Consider the following 23836-nt stretch of genomic DNA (forward strand, 5'->3'; position numbering starts at 1 on the left):
CATTTTTTTCATTGGCTTTTAATTTTTTTGGAAAGGAAATAAAAGCAAAAAAACAAAACAATTTAAGTGTGCAAGAACGTTACTGGCTTGTAATAGAGAAGTGCACCTGCGTGGTTTTCCATTACATAGAAAATTGTTCCTCGGATGAGTAAAAGGTTAAAAAAAAATTACTGTCATAACAAAGCTGGATTTGGCGGGAGTGATGGAGCAGCTGCCTTTCTTTTATCACTCGCAGGAAATCATTTGAATGGGATGAATGCTATCTCTGTCAGATATGGGCACTTTCACAGGCAGGCCCATTCACCCATAATCTTATCCATTAGAATTCACAGGTTCAAAGTTCATTCTCGGTTTCCCTGTGGGTAAAATGTACTTCCATAAGGATAATCATTCAGTGTGCTTACAGTCAAACAATTAGAGTTTTATATAAATTCAGTAATCCTTCGAGCAGAAAAAAAAATCATATATTACACTGCATTCTTCATGCATAAAGACATTTTTCATGCAGTTTTATCAACCTTGTTGTATCGTAGGTTCTAATCTTTAGCTTTGCACTGACATTTATTTCTGCTTTTCCCAAATCTGAAGGTCAACACATTAAATTAGATAAGCACTTAGTTGCTTGATATGGACTCATGGAGCAACATTAGGAATTCTAGCTTAATAATGTAATGTAATGTATTGAATATACACTACCGTTCAAAAGTTTGGGATCACCCAAACAATTTTGTGTTTTCCATGAAAAGTCACACTTATTCACCACCATATGTTGTGAAATGAATAGAAAATAGAGTCGAGACATTGACAAGGTTAGAAATAATGATTTGTATTTGAAATAAGATTTTTTTTACATCAAACTTTGCTTTCGTCAAAGAATCCTCCATTTGCAGCAATTACAGCATTGCAGACCTTTGGCATTCTAGCTGTTAATTTGTTGAGGTAATCTGGAGAAATTGCACCCCGCGCTTCCAGAAGCAGCTCCCACAAGTTGGATTGGTTGGATGGGCACTTCTTGCGTACCATACGGTCAAGCTGCTCCCACAACAGCTCAATGGGGTTCAGATCTGGTGACTGCGCTGGCCACTCCATTACCGATAGAATACCAGCTGCCTGCTTCTGCTCTAAATAGTTCTTGCACAATTTGGAGGTGTGTTTAGGGTCATTGTCCTGTTGTAGGATGAAATTGGCTCCAATCAAGCGCTGTCCACTGGGTATGGCATGGCGTTGCAAAATGGAGTGATAGCCTTCCTTATTCAGAATCCCTTTTACCCTGTACAAATCTCCCACCTTACCAGCACCAAAGCAACCCCAGACCATCACATTACCTCCACCATGCTTAACAGATGGCGTCAGGCATTCTTCCAGCATCTTTTCATTTGTTCTGCGTCTCACAAACGTTCTTCTTTGTGATCCAAACACCTCAAACTTGGATTCATCCGTCCACAACACTTTTTTCCACTCTTCCTCTGTCCAATGTCTGTGTTCTTTTGCCCATCTTAATCTTTTTCTTTTATTGGTCAGTCTCAGATATGGCTTTTTCTTTGCCACTCTGCCCTGAAGCCCAGAATCCCGCAGCCGCCTCTTCACTGTAGATGTTGACACTGGTGTTTTGCGGGTACTATTTAATGAAGATGCCAGTTGGGGACCTGTGAGGCGTCTGTTTCTCAAACTAGAGACTCTAATGTACTTATCTTCTTGCTCAGTTGTGCAACGCGGCCTCCCACTTCTTTTTCTACTCTGGTTAGAGCCTGTTTGTGCTGTCCTCTGAAGGGAGTAGTACACACCGGTGTAGGAAATCTTCAATTTCTTAGCAATTTCTCGCATGGAATAGCCTTCATTTCTAAGAACAAGAATAGACTGTCGAGTTTCAGATGAAAGTTCTCTTTTTCTGGCCATTTTGAGCGTTTAATTGACCCCACAAATGTGATGCTCCAGAAACTCAATCTGCTCAAAGGAAGGTCAGTTTTGTAGCTTCTGTAACGAGCTAAACTGTTTTCAGATGTGTGAACATGATTGCACAAGGGTTTTCTAATCATCAATTAGCCTTCTGAGCCAATGAGCAAACACATTGTACCATTAGAACACTGGAGTGATAGTTGCTTGAAATGGGCCTCTATACACCTATGTAGATATTGCACCAAAAACCAAACATTTGCAGCTAGAATAGTCATTTACCACATTAGCAATGTATAGAGTGTATTTCTTTAAAGTTATCTTCATTGAAAAGTACAGTGCTTTTCCTTCAAAAATATGGACATTTCAATGTGATCCCAAACTTTTGAACGGTAGTATATGTGTGCATATCACATACTTATGTTATTTAATTTTATTTAAGACGGTATTTTTTGTGCGTTCTTAACTGAAACAACACCAAGTAAAATCCCCTGTGCATGTAATGCATATGGCAATAAAAGTCTTCCTGATTCTGATTTGATATTGTAATCAGTTATTTTGGTTATATTTCTCTCTAACTGTTTCTTTCTCTCCTCACTCTTGCCGTTTATATACCATGGCCAACAAACGTTCAAGCAACAATGTGGGTGCCCTGTTTGCTTTGACTGGCCAAGGTTTCCTAAAGGCATGTCTCACTGTGTTAATTAGGTCTTCTTGCTGGAATACTGATGACGAGAATTTCAGCAGCGTGATTGATTATAACTTGAAGGGAGTCTCCTTGGAGACAAACAAATTGATCAGTTTTCTCAGAAATTTCATGGACGCACACGTTGACACCACTCAATATCTTGTTCCCGTAGAACTAGGACTTGGTCTTAGTATTGTCTCATACCTGTTCACCCACAGTGGTGTACCAGTCAGAGCCGACCTGTAAATAAACCTGGTGGCTGTCTTTTGTTTTGATAGTCAGCTATGCTGTCCTTCATCATCTTTCAACATAAACCGATATCGTGTACTCAATGGGCTCTATTTTCATGGTTGGCGGAGATGCAAAAACAAGCTGATTAGCATTGTCCTTGGGCGCAAAGTGCATTTTTCCCACCTGTGCCCCATTCGGCGTTCTAGTTGTGTGAAAGGAACTCGCCTGAACTGAGATGGGTATGGTGGTGCAGTTGGGGGTGTGTTAATGCGGGTCCGCTGGCGCAGTACAATTTTGGTGTCCACTTTGGCTTGTAATCGTGCTTAGGACTAGGCCGGCTCAGACCACATCTGGGTGCAATGAATTAGCAGTCTAGGTGCAGGCACATGGGAACATCTATCCAAATGTGTTTTATTGGATTTTAACCTGTGCTGTTCATCGCACTGAAATAAATCACTAAACCAATAGCAACAACTGACTGAATGCAACATTCTGAACAAGTTAATCGGGAAAAAACAATGCCGATATGTGGCTGTTGAATTGGATCTAAATCAGATCAGTTTGCATATATCATGACACATGGAAAATTCAATCTGACTTAGTAAGGTCAACATCTGTTGGGTCCAATAGGATGTATCCACGAGCGCTGACTGTCTATACTACAGCCGGACATCTGGTCGAAAATCCCGTAGGATGGGAATCAATTTCACTATCAATCCCGTGAGTGGTATGGGAGGTGAGTTTTTATTTTTTTACTGAGTCACAGGATTGGGACATGAAAATCCACTATCATGTCCTCTGTCAGTCTCTGTAGACTTGTGCATGACATGTCAATACTTAAGTCAAGTTGTAAGTTATGTCAGCCAAGCTGTTTAATAATGATCTTCTTGTGTGCTTTACCTAATTTTTTTTTTTTGTGTGTGGATTTTCCCCCTTTTTTCACCCCAATTGTACCCATCCAATTACCCCACTCTTCTGAGCTGTCCCAGTCGCTCGCTGCTCCACACCCTCTACTGATCCGGGGAGGGCTGCAGACTACCACATGCCTCCTCTGATACATGTGGAGTTGCCAGCCGCTTCTTTTCACCTGATGGTGAGGAGTTTCATCAGGGGGACGTAGCGTGTGGGAGGATCACACTATTCTCCCCAGTTCCCCCTCCTCCTTGAATAGGCGCCCTGACCAACCAGAGGAGGCGCTAGTGCAGCGACCAGGACACATACCCACATCCGGCTTCCCACCCCAGACACGGCCAATTGTGTCAATAGGGATGCCCAACCAAGCCGAAGACAACATGGGGATTCGAACCGCTGATCCCTGTGTTGGTAAGCAACGGAATAGACCAATACGCCACCCGGATGCTCTACCTAATTTCTTTAAGTAGAGTGAATTGCGTAAACCCTCTAAAAGCAACTCCAATGGAATAACATATATAAGAGCTACTAGTGGTGTTTCAGAGTATTTAGATGAACAAATTCCGCTCCTATTAAAAGACCAGGGCAGTATTGTGGTCTGAAATACACAGGAGTAGGTGTGAGGACACAATATCAAGCCTTAGTATTAGTCCAGTTAGGTAAAAGTGAACAAAATATCTGGATAATCTATTCAAGGTCCTAGCATTATTTCTGCAATGTCTTCACTAAAGCCAGTTCGATATTTTCAAGGGATTTAAATGTGTTGCATTTTCAGATGGCACATGACCTGCAGAAGTTCGGGAATGCACATGACTTGTCTCTTGAAAAAATGTGCCCCAGTACAGATATTGCCTACAATGATATTTCTGTTTCTAAGATGATTTAGGATGAATGATGATTAAAAAAAATGGGAAGCAAAGGGACAAGTGCTTAAACTATGACGCCTGAAGCAAATGATGTTTAGCCAAGCATCTATGTGGCTGATCTGCACTGCAGGGCACACATTTTAGCTCAACCCAAAATCCAGCTTTACTCCCACACTCTGTTGTCAGTGCGTGAAATTCACCTTGATGGTGGGAAGCACGAGGTCCATGGCTGCACATTGTCGTGGAGTCAGACTTCTGGCTTCCTCTCGAATTACATGCTCCTGGAAACAACACATCAAATAAAATGGTAATTAAACATAGTTGGGCTGCATCATTCAGTATTTTACCTAAGTATATATATATATATATATATATATATATATACACACACACACACACACATATATATATATATATATACAGTATTTTTCGTGTCACAATAATCTTATTTAAAACTTTTTATAACTTCATTGCTAATCATTCATTGCATTTTTAAATGATATACATTCATTGTGAAATCTGCCTGCAGCTGTATCGATTACTTTGCAGCGCTGGGTGCAATTAAGATATTGACTTGTCTCTGGTACTTAAGCCTGGCCATAGATAGGCTAGCTTTCAAAACAGTTTATTTCAATTGTTAGAGGTTATTTCACCATTTCTTCAATCCCAGTTTGTCATTGCAGCTTCAGTCCATAGCAGCTGAAACTCACCCCCATGCACTGAGAATTTTCCTTGTTAGAAGAAATGTAAATTCCATTATCTGTGTGGTTTGGCTTGTACATACCAAGCCTAGTAAAACTGGAAAATCTCATCATTTCTAATCTCTATATGAATGTTGGTTGGCACTTTCGGTTTAGCCTATTGAACTGGTCACATAACATGTCGGGCCGAAACAGTTTCTCTTGGAGTTCCAGTTGTGCAGAACTTTTGCCGAGATCTTTGTGAATGATAAATGGATTACATTGGATCACCGGGATTATGGATCTTATTGAGAAGAAAGGGATTTTTGCATTTGCCTTAATGTTACATAAAGATTATTTTACCATGTGATGCTTGTCGGTATTTAGCTTTGCAGTGAGTGATAAGAATGATTTAGAGCTTTTTAATTTGAGTTTACTGTGGCACTTCTGCTTAATCCTGAGGTGTTTGAAAAAATAATATTGGAGATCTCATGGAAATCAGTAACAGGTAAAACAAATTCTAACCAGCACATATTCTAACAAAAGATACATTATCGCCGAATTTTCAGTCTAATTAATGAAAAAGCAATTTACCAGCACCTTTCACTTTAGTACAACACAAACATGGATGCAAAACCCGCTTCTAATGGTAATTCACAACATGCAAGGAAAATAATCAATGAGGTAATCACTAGCTCATCACTTCTAACCAGAAATAACAAGGGGAAGATAGATTTCAGTAAGGCTGAAGAGAGCGAGGCAGCAGTACACCACCATGTGTGCTGATGCAGGGAGATATCCAGATGTTGCCTCAAAGGACACTGTAGAGCAACACCCGAACCAAACACATGCCCTACCCACAAACAAACACGCTCCCAAACACACACACACACACACACACACAGAAAAATTAAACAACCACATATGCAACCATTAAACACACACACACATGAACATGCAGCTCATCCACACAAGCGTGCACACAAAATCCTGCTGTGACTCAATATGACTCGCACCATCTCCAAGGTGCTCTCACACAAGCTTAGCTTGTAATGTTGATTGGTAACGGTTCATGTGAGCCATGTAATAGCCTCATGGTGAAACCTTTCCAGTGATCCATTCCAACACCTGCCAACCCACTGCTAGGGGAAATAAATATCCCCAGGCCAAAGGAGCAATTAGAAACTATCATGACTCCATATAGATGTAGCTGAGCCTTTGGCACTGAGCTATACAGTACATGGCCAGGGTTCAGCTTACTTCAACATATTTCCAGCTGACATAATTCATGTTCAGCAGAAACTGAAGATGAGGTTAAGCTCAGAGCAGTGGATCGTAGCCACAACATGCATTCTCCTACTTAGATCACAGCAAGCGGTCTAAGCTAAGGAAAATCCTTCTGAAATCACAGAAAATGTCCATAGGGGTCATGGGAGCCACTTGCTTAATGTGAAAGAAAGAAATGAAAACTAGCAGGGTATAGATTTTGGTCATTCTTCTCACAGATTCTAGACTTAATATATTTTTAGATTGCTGGTAGACTAAACTGCATCTTTTCTGGATTTTTTGTGGTATCTCATCTACTACTACTACTTTTGGCTGTTTCCGTTAGGGGTCGCCATAGCGAATCTTCCGTTTCCATTTCTTCCTGTCCTCTGCATCTTCCTCTGTCACACCAGCCACCTGTATGTCTTCTCTCACCACATCCATAAACCTCCTCTTTGGTCTTCCTCTTTTCCTCTTCCTTGGTAGCTCCATATTCAGCATCCTTCCCCCAATATATACCCAGCATCTCTCCTCCATACATGTCCAAGCCATCTCAGTCTTGCCTCTCTTGCTTTGTCTCCAAACCATCCAACCTGAGCTGTCCCTCAAATATACTCGTTCCTAATCCTGTCCTTTTTCGTTACTCCCGATGAAAATCTTAGCATCTTCAACTCTGCCACCTCCAGCTCCACCTGCTGTCTTTTCATCGGTGCTACTGTCTCCAAACCATATAACATAGCTGGTCTCACAACCATCTTGTAAACCTTCCCTTTAACTCTTGCTGGTACCCTTCTGTCACAAATCACTCGACACTCTTCTCCACCCACTCCACCCTGTCTGTACTCTCTTCTTCACCTCTCTTCTGCACTCCCTGTTACTTTAGACAGTTGACCCCAAGTATTTAAACTCATACACCTTCATCACCTCTACTCCTTGCATCCTCACCATTCCACTGTCTTCCCTCTCATCACGCATATATATTCCTTTTTTTTTTTTTTTGGTGGTATCTCATAATGTCTGCCAATGCTGTGCAGCATAAAGATAGACTGGCAGTATCTGTGGTAAGTTAGCAATTGGACATAAACTATATTTCTGAGTAATTGTATTCTTTATGTACACTGCTCAAAAAAATAAAGGGAACACATAAGCAATGCAATGTAGCTCCAAGTCAATCACACTTTTGAGATATCAACCTGTCCAGTTAGGAAGCAACACTGATTTGTGAATCAATTTCACCTGTTGGTAAATTGTCTAATTTCCACCTGGTGGAAATTAGACAATTTGCAAGACAACCCCTATAAAAGGAATGGATTTGCAGGTGGTGGCCACAGACCATTTGCCTGTCCTCATCTTTTCTGGCCGATCTTTGGTTAGTTTTTCATTTTGCTAGTGCCCTCACCACTAGAGGTGGCATGAGGTGGTATCTGCAACCTACAGAAGTTGCTCAGGTAGTGCAGCTCATCCAGTATGGCACATCAATGCGTGCTGTGGCAAGAAGATTTGATGTGTCTCCCAGCACAGTGTCCAGAGCATGGAGGAGGTACCAGGAGACAGGCCAGTACACCAGGAGACGTGGAGGGGGCCGCAGGAGGACAACAACCCCGCAGCAGGACCGCTATCTGGTCCTTTGTGCAAGGAGGAACAGGAGGAGCACTGCCGGAGCCCTACAAAACGACCTTCAACAGGCCACTAATGTGCAGGTTTCTGCTCAAACAGTGAGAAACAGAATGCATGAGGATGGTATGAGGGCCCGACGTCCACAATTGGGGCCTGTGCTCACAGCCCAACACCGTGCAGCCCGATTGACCTTTGCCAGAGAACATCTTGGTTGGCAGATTCGCCATTGGCGCCCTGTGCTCTTCACAGATGAGAGCAGGTTCACACTGAACACATGTGACAGACGTGAGAGAGTCTGGAGACGCTGTGGAGAACGTTCTGCTGCCTGCAACATCCTCCAGCATGACCGGTTTGGCGGTGGGTCAGTGATGGTCTGGGGAGGCATATCCTTGGAGGGCCGCACAGACCTCTACGTGCTAGCCAGAGGTAGCATGACTGCCATTAGGTACCGGGATGAGATCCTCAGACCCATTGTCAGACCATATGCTGGTGCAGTGGGCCCTGGGTTCCTGCTCATGCATGACAATGCTCGTCCTCATGTGGCCAGAGTGTGTCAGCAGTTCCTGTATGTCGAGGGCATTGATGCTATGGACTGGCCTGCACGTTCCCCAGACCTGAATCCAATCGAGCACCTCTGGGACATCATGTCTCGTACCATCCGCCAACGCGATGTCGCACCACAGACTGTCCAGGAGTTGACCGATGCCCTGATCCAGGTCTGGGAGGAGATCCCTCAGGAGACCATCCGTCGTCTCATCAGGAGCATGCCCAGACGTTGTAGGGAGTGCATACAGGCACGTGGAGGCCACACACACTACTGAGCCTCATTTTGAATCGTCTTGAAGAATTTCCACAGAAGTTGGATCAGCCTATGTTCTCATTTTCCACTTTGATTTTGAGTATGATTCTGAATCCAGACCTTAATGGGCTAATGATTTTGATTTCCATTGATCATTCTTAGGTTATTTTGCTCTAAACACATTCCTCTGTCTAATAAATAAAGATTTTCAGCTGAAATATTTCATTCATCGAGGTCTATATTGTGTTTTTAGGTGTTCCCTTTATTTTTTTGAGCAGTGTATATTTGACTGCTGAGATGACAGCAAGTCAGCTAATCTCTGTGCAATCCTAGTGAAGCACAGAGTTGTACCATAAGCTGTCTGCAGACTGATGAGAGCAGGAAGGTTCACACCAATACACAACAATCCAAAAACAACACCTTTAGTTTAGACAGCTGTCCTAAGTCCTTGGCGGCGCTGAAGATCATCTGAGCTCCTTGCTGCAGGAGAGCGAGAGAAAAGAAAGGCAGGGTCAACGGTCACAATGAATTGATTTTATTTATGTAGTGCCTCCCAGAGGGCAAGGGCAATATGAAGTGCAGTAGAACAATATTAGAACAATTGGGTGCAAAAGCAAAAACTATAAAATCATCAGAATGAATAAGCAGTTAAATGGCAGGTTAAAATAACATTGATAACAAAGTACTGGCAGTAAGAGATGTTAAAAAGGAAAGTTTCTACTTTTTAGTGTGCCATCTGTCCCACTCTAGGGGGGCCGACACAGAACATTCTTATCACCAAAAAGTGCATCTGTTGTTTGTTGGGATGGTGAGAATAGGACCAGCCTCAGAGGAGCGGAGAAAGTGAGTGGAGGTGCATATATACAAGAGATAAGCTGCATAAGGTGGGGCCTGGCCATTTAGTGCTTTGAAGGTCGATAGCAAGATCATGCAATTTAAACTAGCTTTGATGGGAAGCCAGAGGATTTAGCTTTGTAGAACTGGAGAGATGCCCTGCCGGGACCTGGTGTCTGTTAAGTCCTTGGCAGCTGAGCTTTGAACATATCGTAGCTTGCTGATGAGGGTAAATGGGAGATAATACAAGAGTGCATTACAGTATTCTAGTGTGGAGGTGACAAAGTACGGATGTGACAGGTAGCATCAGGGAGAGGAAGTGACGGTCTGATGTGGGCAATGATTTGTAGGTGAAAAAGATGCAGTTTTGATCATATGATTGATATGGCGTTCAAGTGACAAGTTTAATTAAAGTGCATCCAAAGCTTACAGACAGCTGCCACAGGACATGACAGTTAAGATACATGGATTCAGTGTCTACCCAAAGTGGTATTTAGTCCAGAAATAAATGTCCCAATGGGAGCCATTACCGTTTATCTCATATAGCTATCAACCGTTACAACGAAACACCTGCAGACAGGTGAAAGCTGCGTGTGTGTGTGTAAGAATATTTGTCTGTCATTCTGACTAGTTTTCTGAATATCTAGGATTACTAAACATTATTATAAGCTCCTGCATCGATGAGACATGCTCTGAGGAAAAAAAGCCATGTTGTTTAATCTATTAAGTGTGTGTAATGGAGGAGGCAGTGACAGATAGATGGAGAAGGAGAGGGAGACAAGACTCTCGGAGAAAAGACAGACAGAAAGAAAAAACCAAAAGGCGAAAGGGAAGACCCACAGATAAGGAGGTAATACACAGATGAATAGAGAATAGAAAAGAAGCAGGCAAACAGAGGAACAGATGAGACATCAAACTCACACTCTGGTCACTGAGTGGGGGCAGAACAATTGTTCTCTCGATGGTGTTCAGCACAATTTTCCACAGCTCTTTGAGGACCCGTTTCAGAACGGTCTTCTCACAAATCTTGGCAAATAACATCAAGCTGCAAAATAGCAAAAGGGGGCACACTGTCATGTCGGGACTCCCAGTACATGTCAGAAAACAGACAAAATACAACGGCGGCCGGAGGCGCTCAGCCATGATGTCTTCAAGAAAGAAAAACATGCCTCAGGTTTAATAAACCCCTCCCATGATACATGAAATAAATGCACCAGTTTTCCACTTTAATCTCACTGTATTGTAAAAAGCAGGGTCTAGGAGATATGAGGAAGGGCTTAGCATTTGCATACCATTAAGAGGATTCTCTGTAATACCCCATTGGCCTCAATGTTGCAATGGCAAGTGGCTGAGAACGATTCATACAGCTTAGTTTAACAGAGTCAACTTTATGGCTCTTTCGAGGATGCCAAAAAAGTAAACACAACCCCTTGGTTCGATTCTAATTTGACCGAGTTATTAATAGGAGGTGCTGGTACAGAGGAACAAATGATTTCTGATTGAACGACTGACTGACTGACTATTGTTCTGGAGCAAGGCACTGGTCACTGCAACGATGATCATCTGAGACTTATACACTTGATTTGTTTGACACATCTGGGTGGCTTCACGTAACTTGAACCAGGATCCCAGTCCATGATCCAAGCCGCTTCTCTCGAAGCTGGAGCCTGTCCCAGCAGTCATTGGGCAGCAGGTGGGGAGACACCCTGGACAGGCCGCCGAGCCATCACAGGGCCGACACATTCACACCGAGGGACAATTTAGTACGGCCGATTCACCTGGTCTACATGTATTTGGACTGTGGGAGAAAACTGGAGCACCCGGAGGAAATCCATGCAGACACGGGGAGAATGTGCAAACTCCACACAGAGGACGGCCTGAGATGACCCCCAAGGTTGGACAACTGTGGGGTTCAAACCTTGGACCTTCTTGCTGTGAGGCAACCGCGCTAGCCACTGCACCACCATGCCGCCAGAACCAGGATTAAAATGGAAATTAAATATACATTGAATTACCCTTCATAAATGGAAAAGTAGAGCTTCAAAACACAGCCATAACATTTCAAGTAAAGAAGTTTGTCTGATCTTATGGTCTTGTAATCATGGTCTCTTTTTTAGTAATCACCATTTGTTGCAGGTGGCAAACAAAATGACCCTGATTTTACTGTATGTTGTTTATCTGGGTCTGTCCCAATCCAAGTTCGGAATTTTCTATATTCCCGATCCAGCAATTAACCAGACAGTATTTACATACTACTTCTGTCTCCAGATCATTTACCAAGATATTCCCAAATATTCTCACTTTTTATCCAAGAGGTCCATGAGCGGCCGGAGGACAGTCTCTGCATCCATGGCAGCATTGCTCCCTTTGGCCGAGCCTTTCATCTGAACCAGCTCCTGGTTCATCTGCTTCACACAGTCCTCAATCACAGGTTTGAAACTGGGACAAAGAAAAGAGTCATCAAAATCTTCTCATGCTGGGTCCGCACTTTTTTAAAAAATGTTTTTTACTTTCATCACTCAGCAGATATTCTGGGGAATCACTGGGCTTGTGTTGTTGCTATTGGATTACTGAAAACATGTTTAAAACACTCTTCCTAAAGGATGGGCATGTTTGACTTGTGACACCTGGTGGCTCGCAAGAGATGAATTTCATTTTGAGAGCCAGTCTTTCAGTAAGACACTGAATGTGAATTGGATGTAGAAAACCACACACACACACAAACACCATAAGATCAGCTCACTCACGCTTACCTTGAGCCGAACACGCCGCTGAGCTCATCGAGAACTGTGTTGAGTTTGTTCTGCAGCTCTTTAAGTAGATCACTGGCCTCTGCATCCAGCTGTCAGAGGAGGACAGAGTGTCACTACGTTACCACACTGAAGAGACTACAGCAGACCACTCTGACTACAGCTCAGTTTCTCTGGAGGATGCCTCCAGTGGGGGAAGGATGGGGGAGAAGAAAGATAAGGAGAAGAGGTAACCTGTCTGGCTGGTGGCCTCCCACTCATCCTGCCTGTCGTCTGCGCTGAGCCATGTCGCGAATACAAATGGCGGTTCACTGCCGTGTACTGTGACGACAGTTGTTCATCGAGTCATGAGACACACCGTGTCAGCTTGAGAGCAGTCAGATTGCAGTCACAGGTTTTTATCTTTTGTACACTACAACTTAAATTACACTGGAAGCAGTTGAGTGGACTGACAACCAGCCTTCCCAAGTCTGTAACATCCATCCATCCATTATCCAAGCCGCTTATCCGAATTCGGGTCACGGAATGCTGGAGCCTATCCCAACAGTCATTAGGTGGCCGGCGGGGAGACACCCTGGACAGGCCGCCAGTCCATCACAGGGCTGACACATTCACACCTAGGGACAATTTAGTATGGCCGATTCACCTGACCTACATGTCTTTGGACTGCGGGAGGAAACCCACACAGACACGGGAAGAACATGCAAACTCCACACAGAGGATGACCTGGGATGATCCCCAAGGATGGACAACCCCAGGGCTCGAACCCAGGACCTTCTTGCTGTGAGGTGACTGCGCTAACCACTGCACCACCGTCGTCCAGCTGAACGCTCACGACAATGTTGTTAAAAAGTTGCGATATTGAACCCTCTGCAACCTTTCACACAGCTGTGAGTGAGTTTATTGCTGGAAGCAATAAAATGATACTGTAAAACAACAGTAACCAAAATATTGCCTTACATGTTGGAACTGTATTTGTTTCAGAGCAAAAATGGTTTGTTGTGTCATATCAGGAAATGCTGCAACTTTGGGGAATTTATTCATGTCAGTGACGCAAATGTTTGTTGACTGATGGCTGCAGGTTTACATCACTAGGGACCTTGTGGACACATCTGAAGTGTGCCCCCAGTGTCACAGGATATATGTTGAAATAAGGAGTAGCCGTAAATAGTGATTAATAAGCTTACAACACACTTTTCAACATTAGTAGTTGGCCTAAAAATTTTAATAACCATCTTATTAATACGGATCTGAATGTTGATTTAGTGCCTTCTTCCCTTTTTAAAAAAAAAATTAAACTTCAGCTCTTACCATACTAGGCTGTCTAGACCTAAATATTTGCCCCAATCTTAACCATTTAGGTCTTTCGGCTTAATTTTTTATTTTTTTTGGGGGGGGGGTTCCCCCCTTTTTCTCCCCAATTGTACCTGGCCAATTACCCCACTCCTCCGAGCCGCCCCGGTTGCTGCTCCACCTCCTCTGCTGATCCGGGAAGGGCTATACACTACCACATGCCTCCTCCGATACATGTGGAGTCGCCAGCCACTTCTTTTCACCTGACAGTGAGGAGTTTCACCAGGGGGATGTAGCGCATGGGAGGATCACATCATTGCCCCCAGTTCCCTCTCCCACCTGAACAGGTGCCCCGACTGGCCAGAGAAGGCACTAGTGCAGCGACCAGGATACATACCCACATCCGGCTTCCCACCCGTAGACACAGCCAATTGTGTCTGTAGGGACGCCCGACGAAGCCGGAAGTAATACTGGGAATCGAACCGGCGATCCTCGGGTTGGTAGGCAACGGAATAGACCGCTACACCACCCAGACGCCCCTTAAAATTAAGCTTCAGGTTCAGAAATGTCAGGTCTAACCTTTTCTCACAATGCTGTTATTAACGGTAGCCATTTGCAAATGTTAACAAATGTGTCAGGGCTTATAAATGACCTATTGCTAATTTACTAAGCACCACTTACAACTACTAATTATAAAGCATGACCAAAATACTTATCTCTTGTGGTCATTAAATTACATCTATTGAAACTACTACTCCTTTCATGTGCTTCACTATTTTTATGTCCTCACTGACTCATACATATGTATTTATGCACATGAATATGTTATAGATGCATGTATTCATGTGTGGAAAGTGTCCCGGTGGCATGCCTGTGTTTATCTAAATCACGGGTGGTTTTGGGTATACTGCGCTCAAACCAAAGTTAGTTTAAGTGCCAATGTGACTGCCCACATTGGCACACAAACAGTATGTTTGTGTGTGGGTCCATTTGTCCGTATTTGTGAGAAATGGTATGAGTGTTTGTGTCTATGTATGACAAGCATCTGTCAGTATGCTTGTAAGCTGTGTTTTCAATGTCTACGTCTAAATATTAATGCCTGAGATGGGTGGAGAAGGCTGGCCGCTGAAGCTCAGTACCTGAGATGGATGTGTGAGGCCAGGCACCGGCTCCACATGCATGGCAAGTCAGTACATGAGGCTTGCTAAGCCTCAGCCATGGAGACACTCGTCTCACTCATTCTAATGGCGGATGGGTCAGCTGGGCAGGGGATGTGCAAACCAAACCATTTATACATGATGTGCTGCAGTCATGCTGCTATCAGCAAAACAGAGAAGAGAGTTTCATACTGTGTGTGTGTGTGTGTGTGCAGGTATGTACATACTGCTAACAGGGCCTTTGATCATTAACACAACATTTTTGGGCCACTGACAAAATAGCCCGTAGCGGTTGTTATTTTAAGTAACGGATAAAATCTTTAAAGGCGATAACAGAAAAGTAGGTCTGAGGGCTCTAGTTTCCGGGTCATAGTGAAGTTGAAGGTGCCGACGCTAGTTCCGGTGCAAATCAATCTAAGGTGCGGCCAACATTTTTTGCTAATTTCAGGACACGCTGCACTGGTGGTAATCAGGCGCAATGGAGGTGCAGTTATAAGAGGGTTGTATTAGAAGGAATAAATATCAGTAGGGGCTGTCTTCAATTACGGGCAATCAAATCAGCCCCCCTCATTTCCTTTAAAAGCAGCGCGCTTTGTTATGGCGGCTCGCCAATTTCGTAATGGACGGCAGAAGTGCAGACCAGCTAAGGCAGAAAAGCTTCTCCCAGGAGGAAACTGGTGTCCTTGTTCGGGAGGCGCAGAGTCGCCAAGTGTGCATACAACAGACATTAATGTGATATGAGACAACACGCAAACATGATTATTTGACAGGCCACCGTTTAACGTGTCTTTGTTCTCACCAGCGTCTTTCTTTCCTATAAAAACAGCAAGAGACCTTAAATAGTTGTGATCATGGATCAATTAGCCCTGCCAATCAGTTCTTTCTTTCAGGTTGATTGACGTTAATTGAAATCCCCGTCACCACGTTGTTTTACATGCATAATGATGCAGATTGACTGTTTTATGTTGGAAGACAATGATACACGGGCAGATATAGATATACATATATTTTGGCTCCCCCCCCTTTTTCTCCCTATTTGTACTTGGCCAATTACCCCATTCTTTCAAGCCATCCTGGTCTCTGCTCCACCCCCTCTGCTGAGCCAAGGAGGGCTGCAGACTACCATACGTATCCTCTGATACATGTGGAGTCGCCAGCCGCTACTTTTCACCTGACAGTGAGGAGTTTTGCCAGGGGGGACATAGCACATGGGAGGATCACGCTATTCCCCCCAGTGCCCCCCCCCAACCAGAGGAGGCGCTAGTGCAGCGACCAGGACACATACCCACATCCGGCTTCCCACCCGCAGACATGGCCAATTGTGTCTGAAGGTACGCCCGACCAAGCTGGAGGTAACATGAGGATTCGAACCGGCGATCCCCATGTTGGTAGGCAACGGAATAACCGCTACGCTATCCAGACGCCCATGCAGATATTATTTTAGTGATTAAAAAGGTTTAGGGCAGTAGTCATTAGTTAAATATTCACAAAATAGGCCAACATAACATATACAGAAGTGGTGTGTGTGATTTTGGATAAGTCTGTGATTAGTGCGCCTTCGCCTAAGGCCCAGAAACTACCACACAACGGCTCTGTCTGCGCTAAGATGTGGTCTGACCAGGCAGATGCAGGCATAATATTTGGTTTTATTTCACACCAAACTAGCACTGTGCCACCTGATTTTGACTGACACACCCTCTACTGCACCCCCATGCCAATTTTGGCACAAGCGATGTCATGGCGATCCCGAAAATTAGCAAACGGACCCAGGTGAGAGAAAAACCACTTTGCGCCTAATGAAATTGTTACTATGTCTGCATTAGCACTACTGTTGGCCTTGAGCCGTCCGCAAACTAGAGCCCATAGTCTTTCCTCGGTCTCACTGGACACAGAAATCTTCAGCCTGTCAATTGCTTACACTAAAATTCCATATTCATTGAAAATTACTGTTCTCTGCCGAGAAATGCTGGCTAGGAAAATTCACTCTGCTGTCAACTCAAATAAGATGCCAGTCGCACCCTGTCAGAAGAAAATTCCATACCAGATCCATACAGCATCCAATTCTACAGTCAAATGGTATTTGAAGGCTGCTTGCCTGTCAAAAAATCCTTGATTACAACAGTTAGAGAGGTGAAAGCAGATATTTCTGTGATTTGCAGAGGAGATGTACCAAGTGATGCTGCATTGCACTATGAAAATATCAAAAAGGTATCTTCTGGAACATCACTTTACGGTTACCGTCTTGGTTTACCTTGAAAATGTGACACGAGATTATTGAACATCTAAAGCATATAGGAAATAATATATATATATTTAACTTTGTTTTGTGTCACTGCAGAACTACCAAACCCTAAGCTGTAAATGTGTCTTTGCACTGGGGTCACCAACAGCAAATCCTTGTAGGTTTTTTTTGTACTAATCAATTAAATTCATTATGATTCTGTTGAGCAAAATTAATAAAATGAGAATGTGAAGCTGGAATCTGTGGAGCCTCTGGATCTTGCGTTGTAGCTAGCATCCCCCGGACCCTGATTGAGTCTGACAGGGATCCACAGCCCACACTACATAAACCTCTCTCTGGCCAACAGCCTATCAATAGCAAGCCAGCTTCACTTCCCTCTCTGCCTGTTTCAGCAAAATAAATCTATTCAGTGGCATGTTCTCCATGGAAGACACAATCTGTAACCAAATTAAATAAGCGTGCCAAGTAAATAAAGGTTCAATAAACTGTTGTCTCTAAATGGGAGAAAAGCGTATTAGAAATGGCTCCATACCCAAAATACTGCTTTATGACGATTTGGATATATCTGTAAATGGCTATTTCATAAATGTGGGTGCAAAGGGAGATTATTGCTAATCTCTGTTATTGGTAGCGCACTGATAACAGCGCTCTGTAATTACGCTGGTTCGCTGGGAGCTAATTGCTGATAGGGAAGTAAGCAGATTCAAACCTTAACAAAAAACTTTTGCATTTCAAATACACCTACACTGATAATGAATAGCCTAATGTGCAATTAACTAAAGTGATATTCAGAACTATCCCATAAAAGTGCACATCCAAGTGGACTTTTTTTATTTATTCCGCACATCCAAGTTGACTTTTTTTTTAATTTATTCCGCTGTTTAGATTACTTGTTTATTATTGTTTGTTAGTAGTGTATCAAACTCAGGGAAGTTGTGAACGCAGTTTTGGTGAACTTGTACAACGACGATAAAGGAAATCTTGAATCACTTGAACCTTGACTTCAGACTGTCTTGCTCTTGAACAAAGTGACATATTTTTCTTTTAGAGCTGCAGTGAAAAGCTGAGAATGCAAGGGAGAAAAGGGCAATTAAGACCTCGGAGTGAACTTTTTCCGAGCCCGCTAGCGGGAGATGAGGCAGCAGAACCTCATCTGATGGCACAGCTGGGAAAATTTGTAAGCATTTGAGAAGCTCATCAAACACGGTCTGAAAAATCCTGTTTGAGGTTGTTGTTTTTTTTTTGGTTATGGTGCTACAGCCTGGGAATGGGTTGAGATTATCAAAACCACAGCCGGCGTCTTGGTGAGCTATTGAGTCTGGGCTCCACGCAAGGGGTTAAGAAGAAAAAAAAGACGACTGAAAAATAATAAATAAATCTCACTGCTAAATTAGCCATGGATAGAGACGTAGCAGAGAGGAGAGAGAAAAAAAAAAGGCAAGCTAAAAATAAAGATGGGATCGGGAGGGTTGAGCCATTCTCCCCAGAGCAATGGGAGCAGTGTCCTCTCACAGCCTGTTGAGAGGGGTGATGGGTAATTCTGACTCCATATGCTCTGTGGCACATGCTACTGAAAGGGGTGGGAGTGAGGAGAGTGGGGAGGGAGGGGTGGTGGTGGGGGGGTGAGGCGTGGGTTGGGGGGGGCAGCGTGCTTTTTTTTCAGTGTCATTCAGTAAATGGTGGGATGTGGAAAGAGTCCTATTGCACACACCTTACAGAAGGACACAACCCCCTCCTCCTGGAGACAGAGAGACAGAGCACAGAAGGGGAAACGAGGAAACAGAAGACAAAATGACAGGAGACAGAAAAAAAACGCAGGGCAAGACAAGCATTAGTTCACAGGAGAGAAACATGCGTGTCACATCGAAAGGCGCTCTCACGCTGGCGTTTGGGGGGTTAGATACAGAGAGTGACAGACAGACTCACAGAGAGGTTAAAGCTGACAAAATACTGCACAATGATTTGATTCAAAGGAAATAATATTGAAATTCACCAAGCATGTTATTGTGGCACACAGTACACAGCAGAGGGAGGAGAAGTGGGGAAACAGTGATGAGCTACAAAGGAACGGGAGGTTGTAGTTAAATTAGTGTTAGTGAGAGACGAATATACTGACTATATGTAAGATTAGTACATTAGTAAAGGCGGTGTACAGAGCTAGGGCAGGATTACTGCAGGTGTAGTATAACGACATCACAACAACAATTTCTGGATGTTAATTAAAAACCGACCTTCATATAATAATTTTCGAACCTTCATTTGAAATATTAGTTTTTTTTGTATAATTGTTAAAAATAATTAAATAAATAAATTCGTTAAGCTTTGCAGGGGGACTTAGTGGGTAGGGAGTGCGCCCTTTGACCAGGGGACCACAAGCTCGAGTTCCCGTGTCAATGAGCATTCGCCCTTGAACAAGACACCAACTCTCCACCAACACCAGGGGCACTGCTCTGTAAGTAACCCTGCCCTCTGACCTCCCCTGAAAGAAGGGGAGAAGGGAATGTTCTGCAGGGGCCAATTAAATATCACATCTGTAATGTGACATTTTATATCAGCATGGCACAAATCTTCCAAATTTGTAGGTTCCGGAAATGCTAAGAATGACATTTCTTAAAACTTGACTGTGAACTGAACCCAGCCTGGGCATACATATAGCTTTATACAGATAAATAAAGCAAGGCCACAGACCTGTTTACCTCCCATGGACTCAAACATCTTCTCCAGCTGTACACGGAGCTGCTGTATGTTATTGAGGATGATGCAGGGCTGCAGGGAAGTATGAGGACGCATGTGAGAATGAGTCTCTATAACACATAACAGTAAACGAGTGTAATTAGTTTCATATAGAAGAGTGTATCACTATAGCATGGGTATATCTTGTCAACATATCAAATGTATCTAACAATACTGCTGGCATCCTGAAATTCCTCATGTCTGATAAGTAAATCATACTTCCTTGTACTCGGTGAATAGTGCTTCAAGAGCTAAATCGTTGAAAAACAATGTAAAAAGAGAAAATGTATTAGCGTTAACAGATTCAAGTCTACCAGTTTTTATTGGATCCTGACATGTTGACTTGGTTGACTGGGATGCAAGGTGCACAGCTAGCACTGACTGTTTTCCTGCACTCAAACAATGTGCATAATAAAAGAGAATGAGAAAATGCATATATCTAACGTGTCAGGCAGGATCGATTCTGTGTTATGCAATACCCCATTGGGATGAAAGACATTGATCACAATGCTTTTTGTGGAGGGAATGAGTAATTTCTCTGAGTGTAAGTAAGTCACACATTATACACATTACCAACGCTGTGTGTATTGGCTAGCACTCGCTCAGATTTATGACCGTGTGCAACAATGGTATATAATTTTGAATGTCACTGAAAGAAACAAACATTTCCCCGAGTGATATGTTTGGCTTGAGAAAGGGTGAAAGATCTTGGGTAGTATTCCACAGACAGTGGCATTTGATATCGGCTATGAACCGTACTGAAGTGCTCATGTGATAACAAAGGAGGCCACTGATACAATAACAGAAACTGTATTTGCAGGGACTGAGATTATGTTTATTTATTCAGCACACTACAGAATCACATGGAGAACTGGCCAGTCTCTCCTGATTCCTGTTCATATTTCGCAATTGGTCACTCAAGCCAATTAGCCAGAGTTAAATTTGACAAATTAAAATATAATTTTGCAGATCAAATTATAATTACAGCAGGTCAGAATTATTACTTTAGATCTAGGAAACAGTTTCAGTGAGCCTGAATCACATTTTGACTGGTTAAAATCAAATCAAAACTACCTGTCTGACAGGCGTCCCAGCTTTAACTATGTAAACTATATTACCAAACAGACCAGCATACAGAGCCAATTGACAATAGATCAAACAATACTACTTACAGTCCACAGACTGTGTTTTTGTGCGACATGATGTTGGACAACTGAAGTTTTGCAATCTAAGATTTGAGGAATCTCACCTGAAAATGGTAATTTCATCCGTCCATTCCATCCATAATGGATGAATGGAAGTACTTCTATTTAAATTTAATAATTGAAATAGGCTCAAGGGAATAGATATTGAATCAAATTGCCATGGTTATCAGGCATTAAAAATCCCACAAATCATCTCAACAACACAGTCTGCTGAGAGCAAAGACAACCAAAAACAGCACAGCTAACAATTTTGACAGGCTTGCAAGAATACAAGACTGATGTAGAGATTTGGGTTCATCTAAAATCCTGTGGTTTGTGTGTAAGTCTGCACCTGGGTAATCCCACTTGCTTGTTGTTTTCTGCTTTTTTGTTGTTGGTCTAGACATACTATGAATGGCCTCATCTTTTCAGTTCTGTGACAAGCTAGGACACCTCATGTTTTCACTGAGGCAAGTGTCTACGACACCGGGAGCCTGTCAGCCCTGTAGAGAAGCATCTGTCTCCCCTGCTAGGACAGATATCCTGCATGTTACCTTTTACTTTGACTTCAGAGGGCAGTGTGGATAATCAGGACACTCCGAAGTCTCTGTGCTTTGTCATCTGTCACATTAAACAATGGACAGGCAGCCCAGAAAAACCTTTTCCCCAACTGTTATAGACCTCAAGATGAATAATTGCCTCTCGATTAATAGAGACACTTCGAGGAGCGCATTAAGGAGGATAGAAAAGGGCTTAGTTTGAATTGGACCAGCCTGTGTGTATGCGTAGAGCTAATTTCACACATTTTCAGTTCTTCATGAGGCCCCCCACGCCCCTCTACCTCACCCCACCCACTGCCAGATATGAATATTATCAAGAAATCCCCAAAATAATTTCCATATTTTCATGTTAGTACCCAAAATAATCAATGCAGTCTTGGCTGTTTGAGTCACGTGTGCTGTAACTGGGCACTTACCACGTTCTCCTTGCTCAAATGCTGGGGAAAATCCTTGGATATGATTGCAGCATATTGGAGAAGAACTTTGTTGATAGTCTGTGAGAAAGGAGAGAGACTAGCTCATAAGTGCATTTTCTTTGCAGTGGTATTTTTATAACACAAGAACTTTCTGGAAAACTGCACAGTCAGAACTTAATAACTCGACACCAGCAAATATGAACTGAAATACCTCTACAGGTAAGTAAGTCTAAGGTGTGCCAGAACAATGGAAAACTTTTACCGTAGATTATAACTTTCTGTACGTGTATTCTGGGTAGACGTGAGGGCCTTTCCAAAGACACCGACCTTTGCAAAGCGGCACATGAAGTGGGCAAGGGCCTGCGGGTTTGGACACTCCAGCTTTTTGATGATCTCAAAGCTTTGGTTGAGCTGAGTGAACACATCCACCACCGAACAGGAAAACAGTGCGTGCTCGGAAGTTTGCTGGAACTGTTGCAGGATTAAAAAAAAAAGAGAGAGAGAGAGAGAGAGAGATGGAGGACAGAAAAGGAAGGAAATGGAGGAAGGAAAAGGAGGGAAAAAGACAAAACGAGGTGGGTGAAGGAAGAACACATGTTTTGTGGCGAAAGACAGTGTGTGTGTTTGTGTGTGAGAGAGAGAGAGAGAGCGAGAGCGAGCGAGCATTCTATTAACAGATCAAATACTCTATATTATCTACAGACCACACACCCCGACCCCATCAGTTGCTGACAGCAGCTGATGGTTCTGTTGAAGCAACACCTTACAGATGAATGCTTATCCGATTAAATGACCTACATTAACTGCAGCTTACAGCGAACACTGAATTTTAGACAAACAAACCATGGATGGAACATTACTAGACTGCCGGCCTAAGGCTAGTAAGTGTAAGTATGAATGGATGCTGATGGAGATGCCATGGAGTTGTCAGCCAAATGGCACAAATGAGGTGGAAACCAAAATTGTTACACTCCCATCGCTTTAGTGTTCATCTGAATACAAAATTAATGGCCAAAATGCTTAGTGGCTTTTTTTTTTTATTAATGGATTTGAAGTGAATAAAGTCTGTACTACAATTAACATAACTGGTCTTGGTAAAAAGTGCGCTTTGTTAAAACTGTTGAAAAAAAAAATTAGGAACACATTTCTGTACTCACTCCATCCTTTTTGTCCCTTTCTAGAGCCCCATTGAGAAAGTCCATGGAGACGTCCTCATTCTCATCAAGCCACTGGATGACAAATGGCTCGAACCACCTGAAAAAGAGAAGCCCTTCATCACACCTTCAGGTCGGTCATACTGTTGGGAGGACCAGACAGGTGGCGCTCACCAAGTCAGGAACATGCAGCAAGCTGAACTGCATTTTATTTACTTGTTTGTTTATTTATTTAATTTTTTCTTCCCAATTGTATCCAGCCAATTACCCCACTCTTCCGAGCCGACCCGGTCGCTGCTCCACCCCCTCTGCCGATCTGGGGAGGGCTGCAGACTACCACATGCCTCCTCCGATACATGTGGAGTCACCAGCCGCTTCTTCTCACCTGACAGTGAGGAGTTTCGCCAGGGGGAAGTAGCACGTGGGAGGATCACGCTATTCCCCCCAGTTCCCCCTCCCCCCTGAACAGGTGCCCCGACCGACCAGAGGAGGCGCTAGTGCAGCGTTAACTTTAACACTCCTTTGCAATCTTTACATAAACAAAACCCTGTCAGTTACTTA

General features: G+C 43.2%; 1 protein-coding gene across 1 annotated transcript in view; it reads right to left on the reverse strand.

Annotated features, from left to right (window-relative positions):
• LOC130111979 (protein unc-13 homolog C) overlaps positions 1-23836 on the reverse strand; it is a 160751-nt gene that overhangs the window by 8518 nt on the left and 128397 nt on the right. Inside the window, exons 20-28 of the mRNA XM_056279289.1 lie at positions 23279-23375; positions 22449-22592; positions 22122-22199; positions 19917-19994; positions 12540-12628; positions 12088-12225; positions 10704-10831; positions 9373-9425; positions 4791-4871 (exon numbers count right to left, since the gene is read on the reverse strand). Of these exons, the coding sequence (XP_056135264.1) occupies positions 4791-4871; positions 9373-9425; positions 10704-10831; positions 12088-12225; positions 12540-12628; positions 19917-19994; positions 22122-22199; positions 22449-22592; positions 23279-23375 (886 nt within the window). The remainder of the gene's footprint in view (positions 1-4790; positions 4872-9372; positions 9426-10703; positions 10832-12087; positions 12226-12539; positions 12629-19916; positions 19995-22121; positions 22200-22448; positions 22593-23278; positions 23376-23836) is intronic.

The sequence above is a fragment of the Lampris incognitus genome, chromosome 4 (assembly GCF_029633865.1).
Source record: "Lampris incognitus isolate fLamInc1 chromosome 4, fLamInc1.hap2, whole genome shotgun sequence".
NCBI classification, from domain to species: Eukaryota; Metazoa; Chordata; class Actinopteri; order Lampriformes; family Lampridae; genus Lampris; species Lampris incognitus.